The 13,340-nt window shown below is 42.4% G+C and overlaps 1 protein-coding gene across 2 annotated transcripts in view; it reads left to right on the forward strand.

Moving 5' to 3' along the window:
- Positions 1-13,340, forward strand: part of PCGF2 (polycomb group ring finger 2) — a 268,388-nt gene that overhangs the window by 100,687 nt on the left and 154,361 nt on the right. For both annotated transcript variants that reach the window (XM_040329734.1, XM_040329733.1), the window contains exons 2-3: positions 3,184-3,325; positions 3,622-3,718. In XM_040329734.1, coding sequence (XP_040185668.1) covers positions 3,214-3,325; positions 3,622-3,718 — 209 coding nt within the window. In that variant the 5' untranslated portion in view covers positions 3,184-3,213. The remainder of the gene's footprint in view (positions 1-3,183; positions 3,326-3,621; positions 3,719-13,340) is intronic.

Genomic DNA, 13,340 nt, shown 5'->3' on the forward strand with positions numbered 1-13,340 from the left:
TCCCGCCGGGGTGCACCGGATGAGGTCTTCCCTCTCCCCGGAGTGCTGGCGTTGTGACCATGCTCAAGGGGACTACATCCATATCTTCTGGTCCTACCCGGTCATAACAGCCTTTTGGTCACAAATCGTTCTAGAGGTGAATGAATTGCTAAGCATCTCTATTGTTCCATCCCCACAAATATGCCTGCTGGGACTGGTGGAGGACCTGGTGCCCAGGGTGGCTGAGAGAACCCTATTGGGTCTCTTGCTGTTCTATGCCAGGAAGTCCATCGTCCTGTGCTGGAAACGTAGGGCCCCTCCCTCATTGGGTCTATGTAAAACACTGGTTAATAATGTGATCCCGTTATACAGAGATACCTATGCACACAGAGGTTGTCCGAAAAAACATGACAGAGTCTGGTCTAAATGGTTGGCTGAGCCCTCCACTGCGGCAGCAGATTAGGTGACTCCTATGCTTTCTGGTAGCGATGCTTGAGGCCTTGCTGAGCCGTCCCCTGTTGGCATAACGCCTGTCCACTAGCATCCTGCCCCTGGAGCATGAGCTGGACCGCCTTATTGATGTTGGTTTATTGTGGTGGTCACTAATTCGCTAACATGCCTTGGATCTGTACTGCTACCTTTTGACCCCTGCGCGGGTCCTTGTTGGGTTCTACGCCTGCTGTTGGCGGTGCTGTTGTACGTTTTGAAAGTCTATGTGCTGTTGCATATAAAATAAAAAAGATTTTCAAAAAAAAAAAAAAAAGGTAAGGATGAGCTCACCAGGAAGTCTGCACTGCACAGCGCTAATCACAGGCAGTAAGGTATTTCTCAATCTCTGCAGCCACGGATCGGGAAAATGTCTCACTGCCTGCGATTAGCGCTGTACAGTGCCGACTTTCTGGCGGGCTCAGCACGTGCAGTTTGCTAACACGCCTGAGCTCATCCTTGGTCAAAGGTAATCACATGGTACTGATGGGCTGTGATTGACCTAGCTGTACCATGTGTTTACTGTGACCAATCACAGCTAGCAACACAATTGCATACATTTGATGACATGAAAGGAAGCCATCCAATGTTTTTAACTATTGTGTGATCTGCTGTGTTTAGTCACTGCGATCACATGACACTTGGCAGCGGGTCGGTGCTGTGATCAGTCATCGGCTGTGTCCGGTGAAGAGGTGAAGAGGCACATTCTCAGGAGGATGTCATGATGTCCACCCAGAACTACAGTGCTAGAATGCATAGAATGCTTTAAGATAAAAAACCTTCTGCATTTACAATCCCTTTAACACCTTCCCGCCCAGTCTGTAGTAAAATGATTGCCAGGAGGGAACAGGTTAAATTTTTATCTGAATGCATTCTATGTATTAAGATGAAACATCTTGTGTGGGTGTGTGCCAGCCTTCCCAGCACCCCCTAATTACTTACCCAAGTCCCACCTTTTTCCGGCAGTGTCCATGAGTGTCTGTCAATCAGGAGGAGAGTCCTGGATGGCTAAGAGACACAGCAGCTGAACCCTTGGCCCCCACAGCTGTAAATCAACGTCAATCAGGGGAGAGAGGGGGCAGTGCCCGGTCGGGGCTCCGTGTCTGAATGGACACGCGGAGCTGTGGCTTAGTTTGGGTGCCCCATAGCAAGCTGCTTGCTGTCGAGTGCCCCCACAGGAGGGAGGCACTAGGAGCAGCGAAGAGGGACCCGAGAAGAGGAGGACCCAGGCTGCACTGCACATTTGTTACCCCCTTCCTGACCAGAGCACTTTTTGCGATTCGACAATGCTTCGGTTTAACTGACAATTGGGCAGTCATGCGACGTGGCTCACAAACCAAATTTACGTCCTGTTTTTCCCCCACAAAAAGAGCTTTCTTTTGGAGGTATTTGATCAAAATTTTTTTACACTATAAAGCAATATTTTTTTACCTTTTGCTATAATATCCCCCAAAAAGATATAAAAAAAACGATTTAGTTTCTCAGTTTAGGCCGATAGGTATTCTACATATTTTTGGTTAACAAATTTCAGTAAGTTTATATTGATTGGTTTGGTTTGCGCAAAAGTTATAGCGCCTACAAAATTATTATTATTAGCAATGGCAGCGATCTGCGATTTTTTTTATCGTGACTGCGACATTATGGCGGACACATCGGACACTTTTTGATGCCATTTTGGGACCATTGTCATTTATAAAGCAATCAGTGTAAATGACACTTGCAGAGAAGGGGTTAAGTGTGTCCTAGAGAGTAATTCTAACTGTGAGGGGGCTGGGCTACCAATGACACGACATTGATCACTGCTCCCGATCACAGGGAGCAGTAGATCAGTGTCCTGTCACAAGGCAGAACAGGGAAATACCTTGCAGCTCCGTGACAAAATCGTGGGACACCGGCGGACATCGAGCCCGCAGGAACAGTCACGGAGATCGCGACAGGGGCTCGTGCCTGCACGGTGGCAAATTCAAAGCAACGTAGCTGTACGTTGCTTTGCGCAGCCGTGCTATTCTGCCAACATATATCTTCTGTCGGCAAGCGGTTAAACAAGACTTTACAACCACTTTCACTAGAGGCCAGTGTGTTTTGTTTTTGAAAGGAAGAGTAAACCAATATCAACACGGGGGAAGTTGAACTCCATAATAAAGCATCTGTTAAAACCTGTATATCTGGACATTTGGAGAAAAGTCAGGTGTCCTTATTTCAATAATTTTTGTTGGTCAGTGACCCAAAATATTTTAGCAAGAGGCCCATCATAGATGTTGGGCAACTACCATTTGTAGAAGGATGGGTCAGCACTGACAGCCTCCATGTTTCCTTTACATTTTGTAGTATTTAAATACATGCAAAAACATTTAGTTTTGCTATCATCCATTGATGACTGAGTTTTACTACTAACTGCTGGAATATTGGACACTAGGTCAAAAACTGCAGGTCAGCCCACAGGGGCCTCATCCCTGAGTCATCCTTTTCAAGATCTGGGGATTGTAATGTAAATGTAGAACAACTGGCACAGATCTACATACTCCTGGAGCCAGGGAGCTAATGTGTGTAAAGATGTACTGCTTGAACCAAACTTGATCTCCATTGAAATTGGTTGAACTACAAATTCTTACTATTTTTAGTTTTTCTGCTAGCTAATGTATTGAATTTCAATCAATCAATGTACTCATCCTTGACACATTTTGTATTAACTCATTTGTTTTCTGACTTTCTCTTCAGTTTCCCCTAAACCCCCCTTCCCCTCTAACAATGCATCGGACCATGCGGATCAAGATGACTGAGCTGAATCCACATCTTATGTGTGCTCTGTGTGGAGGATATTTCATCGATGCAGCAACCATTGTAGAATGCCTGCACTCCTGTGAGTTTACTGAGATACGTACATTGCCTTTTTCCTTTTTAAAATTATAGTTCCCAGCTGTGTTGCAGATCAAATGCTTTCAATACTTTTAAAATCACTGACTCAAAAAATAGGCAGATTTTATTTGTTTGTAGTTAGTTACTGGCTGACAAAGTATGAAAGACAGAAACCAGTAACTAGCATTCTCACATGAAGGCCAGCAGTGACAACCTGCATATTCCTTTCAATGCAAGAGGATATTGCCTGCTATTGCTTTGACATGTTTGAGTTCTTTTTTTTCTTTTTTTTTTACACAGTTTGTAAGACCTGTATCCTGCGCTACTTAGAAGCTCACAAATTCTGCCCTATGTGTGACTCTCAAGTACACAAAGGACGCCCTCTGCTTAGCATAAGGTGAGAACCCTTTTTTTTTTTTACAATAATAGTTTTTATTGAGCAAATGAAATGTCGTAACAAAGTAGGTGACACAATCATTACAATCTTACAGAGCATCATATGTAACAACCAGTTTGGTCAATGTTTAACTCTGTATATACAGCCCTTATTACCACTTTTACTGTTGCAACCATTGATGAAACCATTTAAACTGTAAATTAACAATAACCCCTTGCATTTTGCGTATCATTATAATTCAATATCATGGGTTATATTTTTTTTGAGTGTCTTACAAATTAGATCCTATAAAATAGGAATACAATCAGTAAACATAAAATAAAAGCAAATAAAATAGAATTAAAATAAAATAACTGGAAGTTAGAAAGAGGGGGGGGGGGGAGAGAAGTAGGAAAGGGGGGGGGGGTGAAAAGTTTTGGCTTATTAGCTTCTATTACATAAAGATGATTTCCATGTTGGCCAGACTGGTTCAGGAGTGATTTACATTAGTCCCTGGAAGTGGGTTTGATATAAGAATATCAGGATAATGCACTTATCTAGTGTATTCAGCCATTCTGCATCTTAGCAAAATCTTCTGAGTACTTGAGTGCTTCCATTAGTTATTTCTGATGCCATTGCCACTGTCTCCTCCATCTTGTAAAGTGAATCAACCTCAGAGAACCTATCCGTTATTTTGGGTGAGTATGTTGATTTTCAGTGTCTTGGGATAATTGTTTTCACTGCGTTTAGCATGTGGCGGACTACCGTTTTTTGTTTTTGTTTTTTTGTACCTACTCAGTAATTGGATATATGTAGCAAACAGCATTCAGGTGTAAGCAGTCTCAGATATGGTGTGAATCTGAGCACAGACCCAAAAACTACGCAGGAGCGGGCAATCCCACCAGATATGCAACATAGTGCCTTTATCAGTGCCACATCTTCAACATACATCTGTTGTATCTGGGTACCATGCATGCAATCTGTCCGGAGTAAAGTACCAGTTCATCAGAACCTTTTATAGGAAGTCTCCTGAGTGCCAGTGCTGATGGAGCATTCGTGTGCAAGGATACATGCGTTGCCCCATTGTGCGTTTGTGAAAGATTTTTTAAGAGCTGACTCCCAATCTTTCTTTTGCCTGGTTGTCTGCTTTGATTGGTCTGCAGCCAATTGTACATCAAAGAAGTTGCTTTACACACTGGTTCCTCTGTAATGCACAGTTGTTCAAATATCTGCTCTCTCATAAATTGTTGTCTGTTGGCAGTACATTTAACATGCATGTACTGCCAATGGGTAAAATGTTTTGCTTGCAATTCTGTCTTCAATTTGTCAAAAGTCCTAAGTTTACCATCTTCCACACAGTGGGTGACCATTGTGGGGGTCTTACCTTCCCTATGTGGAAAGGACGCTGTCGTATGGACCAACGCAAGCTGTGCTATTAATCAGTCGAGTCAGAGGACCAGGAGTGGAGGCTATGTTATAATGTTGTGACACTGTATGGAATATGTCCAGCGTTGGGGCAATTGTGGGATGTAATGCTATGTTGGACAGGCGTGCCTCCTTTGTGACCCATGGTAGGAACCTCAGGTGCGTCTCAGTCTGTAGGCAGTCTTTTCCCACCCAGTCCTTGGAAGAAACTTGTCAATTCCAGTCAAGAATGCGTACCAAATGCGCTGCAAAATAATGTTTAAAATGTGAAAGGTTAATACCCCCTCCGCTTTCGGGTTTGTCTGGGTCATCATGCTAATGCATGATTTTTTCCCGGCCCAGATGAAGTCTCTCAATGTCGTGTTCAGTAGGGAAAATAACTTTCTAGGTAGTCTGATGGGCAGTGTATGGAACAAGTATAACACCATGGGCAATACCGTAATTTTTACTGCCACCGCCCTCCCAAACCACGATAATGGCTTGAGATTCCATAGATGAAGGTCTCGTCGTAGATTGTGTAGAAAGGGGGGAAAGTTTAGTGCTTAAAGACTATCTAGTTCTGGTGTCAGCCATATTCCTAAGTATTTGAACTCGAGATCTACCCATTTGAAGGGACAATTGGATTTGGTGTCTTGAAGCTGCTTAGGGTTTAGAGAAATATTGAGCGCCTCTGACATTTCATAATTGATCATGAAGTTAAAAATGTATCCAAACAATTCAAAATCTTTCAAAAGATTGGGAATCGACGTGTGAGGTTGCGTGAGGACAAACAACAGGTCGTCCGCATAGATGGCTTTTTTGTGGCAAGTGGGTCCTAGTGATAAACCCTTAACTGATAAATTTACATTTATTGTGCGCATAAATCCTAGGAATGCACATGGAGACAATGTGTCTTCACGCCTTATTGCCCTATCCCAAGCTTCGGGTTCATCCCAGTCTTATACCCAATCCCGATCTAATAACAACGGTTACCACAATCGATCATCCAATAGTAACGGTAATCGTTTTAGATCGAAGGCAAAGTCTAAGGGCAGACAGGATACGTCCAGATTCGAGCATCAGCGCCAGCCACCCGTTAAAAGGGGTCAGACTACCCAAGCATTGGCACCCCCTTTGGGACAAGTAGTTAGAGACCACTGCCACCTCTGGTTTGTTAGACACCCAAACAGATCAGGAGTCGATGGGTAAGTTTCATACCCACAATCCCTTCTCGACTCTTGAGAATCTTAGTTCTAGCACCGATAGTGGTAACATGGCCAGCACCATTCCCCCCTTAATTTTTTTAGGGGAGACGAGCGCCCCAATAGGGGGTGCCATGACGGAACAAGCCCTAGTGAATTCCCCAGTAACCACTCCTCTAGTAAAGAAGGCAAGAAAAAGAGGGGAGGAACCAGACAAGGAAAGAGAGGGGGAAAGAGATCTAAAGCGAGGCAGGGTCTAACAGAATCTCATTCCACTATCAAAATTTACAATCTATCCAGCTCTGTGTTCACTGACACTGAACTGGATCTTCTAAGGAAGGGTCTCAATTATGCTCCACCTAGTGTGCCTAATTTATTTGAATTGTTTATCAACCTCAATAGATTTATTAGGAAACTTACCCTCCAATGGTATTTTATTCTAAAGGAAAGTGGACAGGATACTGAAACCACCAGTGTGCCCGACTCCGTTTCCATAGAGACTAGTCTTGAGGATAGTGATTTGGCCCTAAATATATTGGAGGAACTTTATTTAGAATCCAATGTAACTGAAATGCTCCCCCTGGAAGTGTGTTTACCTGTGGAAAGCACTATTACCCATACACCATTTAGATCCAAATCCTCCTTTTGCCCTTATTGGGCTAAGGGTAGGTTTATTTCAACGTTCTATGATGTTGTTTTTGAATGTTTCAAAACCAAATTCCAGTATGGAAGTACTAGTGGTAATAACAACAAACAATACGGGATATTTCAGGACAGCCTGACAAAGACGGTCACTGGTCTCAAGGAGAACCAAGATATAATCATAAGGAAAGCAGATAAGGGGGGGAGCCTGGTTATCCAGAATAGATCGGACTATATTGCAGAGGCAATGAGGCTACTGAGGGATACTGACACTTATAGCCTTTTAAAAAGGGACCCAGTTGTGGAATACACTAAGGAGCTTAAGTTACTACTAGATCGTGCTTTACTTGATACAGTGCTTACGAAGAATGAATACTTTTTTCTGTATAATAGATTTGCAGCTACTCCGCATTTCTATCATATCCCTAAAGTGCATAAGTGTCAGTCTAATCCTCCCGGTAGACCCATCATTTCGGGTATTGATAGCCTCTCCAGCAATTTGGGTTGCTACATAGATCATTTCTTGCAAAACATTGTGGTCAGCCTCCCGTCCTTTGTTAGGGACTCTAGTCATATGCTAGAGATCCTTTCACATTATACCTGGCAATCTAACTATAGATGGCTTTCCCTTGATGTGGCCTCTTTGTACACATCAATTGAACACAAACATGGCCTTAGAGCTTTGAGTCATTACTTGTCAGAGGCTAATGACCTGAACCCTCTACAGGCCAAATTTATCCTGGATTCTGTAGAATTCGCGTTAACACACAATCATTTCTCTTTTCTAGGGGAGCACTTCTTACAGACTAGGGGCACGGCGATGGGGGCCAGGTTTGCACCCAGTTACGCCAACTTATTTATGGGCCACTGGGAAGAGGTCTCTATTTGGCACAATAACCTGTTTAAGGCAAATCTGGTCCTATACGCCCGGTACATTGATGACATTTTAATTATTTGGGATGGCACAGACTGCGAGCTTGATGGTTTTCTAGCTCACTGTAAGTCCAATTCCGTAGGACTTGATTTCACTTATGTCATTAGTAAAGAGGCCCTTGTCTTCTTGGATCTTGAATTAAGCAGTGATTCAGACGGCAGTATTGTTTCAAGGACCCATTTCAAGCTCAGTGGGGGAAATTCCTTTCTCCATGCAAAGAGTAACCATCATCCTAGATGGATTAAAAACATCCCGTATGGTCAGTTCTGCCGTCTGAAACTTACTTGTACCAAAAAGGAGGACTATCTGGTTCAAAGCGAGCTCCTAACCAAGAAGTTCAAAGAGAAAGACTATGACCCTGTACTTATAGAGGCGGCCTGTAAAAAGTATGCAGATCTTTATGACAAGGTCAATGATAGCCCCCCAGTGTCATCTACTCACTTTAACTCCGACCCTTCCCAGGCTTGTTTCTCCACCCAATATACCAGCAAGGCCTTTGAAGTACAAAATATTTTGAAGAAAAATTGGGGCATCCTAAAACAGGATCCCGTGTTGAACGGAGTTCTCCCTACTAAACCCAATGTCATATTTAGAAGACCTCGGGATTTAAGGAGCATGATTGCCCCGAGTCGTGACACAAAATCTAGCAATGTATCCACTAGTGCCTGGACCACCCTCTTTGACCAAAAGCGGAGCTATAAGTGTAGCGTTAAAAACTGTGGTACTTGCACCTTTATGTGGCACAGAAAAAAGACAGTGGCTGGCATTGATGGCAAAGTTCATCAGTGTAAACAATTTATCAACTGTGGGACAGAGTTTGTGATCTATCGTATCTTGTCCCCCTGCGGTCGCCTTTATGTTGGCCGCACTTCTCGTGCTATGAGAGTGCGTATTGGTGAACATAAGCGGGATATCCTCAAGACCAGAGTAAAATACCCGGTCCCTAGACATTTTGTAGAAGCTCACCTCGGGGACCCTTCTGGCATGAAAGTCTTTGGCATTGAGTCGATCACTGGAGACCTAGATAGGGGTAGGAGGCACCAGAGACTTTGTAAACGGGAAGCATATTGGATATTTACTCTTGGGAGCTTAGCCCCTGGGGGCCTCAATGAAGATTCCGAAATTCATAAAATCAAGTGAACAGCAGTTAGTCCCTGTCCCCGTTCTTAGTGGTGTCGTTTGGTTAGGTAGCAATATCTGGGTTTGCCCTTTCATACATTTTTTCCATGTGCAGTTGCTCCAGTTTGGCTTGGGAGGATATTTTACCATTATTATTATCATTATCTTCAACACTTTCTCTCAGTGCTTTTCTTTTATTTATTTTAGAATGATTCCATCTTTTGGCAATTTGCCATATATATACCAGTGGCTCTTTCAATACATATATATTGTCTATGTATGTATAGAGCATCCTTTCCCCTTTTTTATATATATATATATATATGGATATAAATTTGTATTCTTTTAAATAATTAATCCACAGACGTTTTATATATAATCACTGTGGACATGTATGTGCCATAAGGGTGCATGTATGCACGGGCACATACATTCAGTTCACATACACTATTTTAGCGCCCCTTTGACAGCCCTCCACTACTATACTGATTTAGCCGGCTGCCCAGATACAGCTTGTTTCTTTTTGGGTACATTTGATGATGTCCTTTCAGTCCTGCATAGGGTATTATCTTTTATGTCAGGAAATGAAGAGATGAACACATTGATATAATGATGTCATTGTTCCTATTTATGTGTCTTTACCAGTGCACTTTATTTATTTATTTATGTATAGGTATGAATCTTTATTATTATTATTATTTCTATTATTATTATCATTTTACCAACATTTTCTGCATCACCCTGTTTATATTCATTCATATTTATATTTATACTGACATGCGGTTTTTGTGGGCATGAGTGCTATAACTATATGGCTATACATATGTGTGGGTATGCACTCCCATATGGCCTTGGGCTTACTTTGTCAGGGACTCTTCCGGTGCCGTCCACTCCTTATTTCCCACCCCCCTCCATAGTGCCCCCCCCCCCCCAGCACTCGGTCTCCACTACCTTGGTGGTGACTAGTGTTGCTCACGAATATTCGCATTGCGAATATTCGACTCGAATATAGCATATTCGAGAAATCGCGCTATATTTCGAATTTCGCGGTGAATATTCGCAATTCCGAATATTCGCATTTTTTCAATTTGATTTTTAAAACAGATCACATCCTATCGACGTCTAAAAGCATTGCTGGTATGATTAGAGACCCTGGGCCGAGTAGCTAAGCTGAGGCGATCCTTTTATGTTGCCAAATTGAAAAAAAAAAAAATTGCGATTTTTCGCTATTGCGAATGCGAAAATGATTGCGAATTTTCGATAACTGTGGTAGGAGAACTCTGATTGTCTCTGATGCAAAAGGGGGGGGCTTTGTGTATGTGTATGTTATGAATATTTGTATGTTTGATATTATTATTTTTTGTAAGAAGGAAAAAATTGCGCATACCTTAAAAAAGGGGAGAATACAGCAGCAACTCAAAAATGTTATACAACATAAATTAATACAAGACAGAAAATGGAGTCGCTCTACAAGAATAAAAAATATGTCTAGTGACAAGACATGTGGGCAAATTATAAAATAAGCAAGCGCAAATAACTTGTGAAATACACAGTGAAACAAATATATAAAGAAATATAGTCCCAATAATAGAAAAATAATCTTTCATAAAAATGTCTTTGATATGTGAAGTGAAAAAAAGTCCAAAGCATGCATCATGAACGTGTTCAATCTTCAAGGTGTTTGATTGACAAACGGCTGTGACAGATGGATAGAGTAAAGAATCACCACCAATGCAAAACACTTTTTATTTTGTATTGTAAAATATCACGAATATTCTGAGCCAATCAGAGTGCTCCTTCAGCATTTGCCGAATATTCGCAATTATTTTGTATTGTAAAATATCAAGAATATTCTGAGCCAATCAGAGTGCTCCTTCTGCATTTGCCGAATATTCGCAATTATTTTGTATTGTAAAATATCAAGAATATTCTGAGCCAATCAGAGTGCTCCTTCCGCATTTGCCGAATATTCGCAATTATTTTGTATTGTAAAATATCACGAATATTCTGAGCCAATCAGAGTGCTCCTACAGCATTTGTCGAAATTGCGCAATAAATATCGCATTCGCATGTTGCGATATTTCGATAAAATATCACGAATATTCTGAGCCAATCAGAGCGCTCCTCCAGCATTTCTCGAAATTGCGCAATAAATATCGCATTCGCATGTTGCGATATTTCGATAAAATATCACGAATATTCTGAGCCAATCAGAGTGCTCCTACCGCAGTTATCAAAAAATCGCAATTATTTTCGCATTCGCAATAGCGAAAAATCGCAATCATTTAATTTCGATAAAATATCACGAATATTCGAATTTAGCGAATATATCTCGAATATTCGAATATATATTCGAGATATATTGCGAAATCGAATATGGCATATTCTGCTCAACACTAGTGGTGACCGAGTTCTGGAGCCTGCAGCATGCTGTCAGTTGATTTGACAGGACACAGAGGGCGACGGCTGATGACGCGCTATCGCGGCGCATCTGTCCGTGGAGCGCAGACGTGTTTGTTTGCGATCCACCTCACTGCAGCATTGCTGGAGCTAGCCGCGCGGCGCCTGGCGGCTTCAGCGGGGATGGGCCGCTCTCCTCTGTGGCACCACCCACTCGGTTCCCGGGTGGGTATACGTCTGGCGATCTCCTTTTCTTTCCATCCTGCTTCTTTTTCTTCCCCCCCGCCCCTTTCTCATCTCCCTCCCTCCCCGTGATCTGTGCCCTCGTCCCTCCTCTGTCATTCATGGACACATTTATTTATATATTTGCTGGATGGGCTATGGCATGCAGGGGAGGCCGTGATCACCACTGCAATTCAGAAGTATGGATCTGCAGTACACCTCCCCCATCTGTGATACTATCACCACTTTCATTTTTACGTCTAATTGTTTTTATTTAGAATCACTGTCATTAGTGATGCTTTTAGACTACTATTAGTATTTGTATTATTATTATTATTATTTTTATTACTATGATTACCATCCTTGTTGTTGTTGTTATTATTTTCATAATCATTATTTTGACTAGTATTATCATTACCATTATTATCAACAACATCTAGTATCCTAGTAATTGACCACTCGTTAAGGTGGGAGGAGTCTGGACGGCCCCTGGGAGAGTCCCTGTGGTGGGTGGTGCCTGTGCATATGTGTATTTGTATTTAAGCAGTGCTAGTGGAAGGATCTGTTCTGCTGGGCTCTGAGGAAGAGGCCCTTGATGCCTGGAAACGCGTAAGCCAGCAGTGACGTACCTCGAAATCCCCTCCCCTTACATTTTGGAGTGTGTTCGAGGGGTATTTTACTTTATCGTTTGAGACAAGCCTTTTATCACCATTTGTTTGTGAGTAGTTTTTAATATCATTTTTATTTAATAAATTGTCAAACGGTAGTACACAAGGCTGGTGCGCCTTTCTTTCTCCTTTTTTGTGCGCATACATGGTTCCAGTGTGAGAATGAATAGAATTGGGGACAGGGGGCAACCTTGTCTTGTGTCGTTGTGTATTTGCACCGGTTCTGAGAGGGTCCCATTGATCTTCAGTCTAGCCGTCGGGTTCTGGTATAGCGCCCAAATCCATGCCAGCAGGTTGGGCTGAAATCCAACGTGCATGCACACAGCAAACATGTAGTCCCATGCCACCCTTTTAAAGGCCTTTTCCGCATCCGTGGATAGTAGAAAGCCTTCGACTGTGCTCCCTCTAAGATTGTGTATGAAATTTATAGCTTCTATGACCTTATCCCGTGCCTCCCTCCCGGCATAAAGCCTACTTGATCTGGACTGACAATATGTGGTAGCAGTCTACCTATTCTTGTTGCAATAATTTTGGACAGGAGTTTTATGTGCAGGTTGAGCAAAGATATCGGCCTGTAACTGGAGCAGATGTTGGGGTCCTTGTCGGGTTTGGTGGAGCACCGTTATATGTGCCATGTTGAAGGTGGGAGGAAGGTCATGGGATGTCATGGGGGAATTTAGAGCCTTTGGCAAGGGCTTCGCTAGTAGATGTGAAAAAGTCTTATAATAAATGGCTGAGAAGCCATCTGGGCCCAGGCTTTTTCCAGATTTTAGGGTTTTGATTGCCTGTAGGAGTTCTGTGATCTCTACTTTTGTCAATGGCTGACGCGCTAGGTTGTCCGCTTTGTGCTAGGTATTGTTCTATAATTTGAGATCTAGAAATTCCGCCGCAATTTGATCCGTGGCGTGTACTAATTTGTTTTCTCCATTTTTGATCTGGGTAATAGTGGTACTAGAACCAATGTCTCCTAATGCCATAGCCAAGAATTTACTATTTTTGTTCCCATGTTCTTAAAATAAACCTCTGCGAAAAAATAGTATTCACTTTGCTTG

This window comes from Rana temporaria, chromosome 12 (assembly GCF_905171775.1).
Source record: "Rana temporaria chromosome 12, aRanTem1.1, whole genome shotgun sequence".
Lineage (NCBI taxonomy): Eukaryota > Metazoa > Chordata > Amphibia > Anura > Ranidae > Rana > Rana temporaria.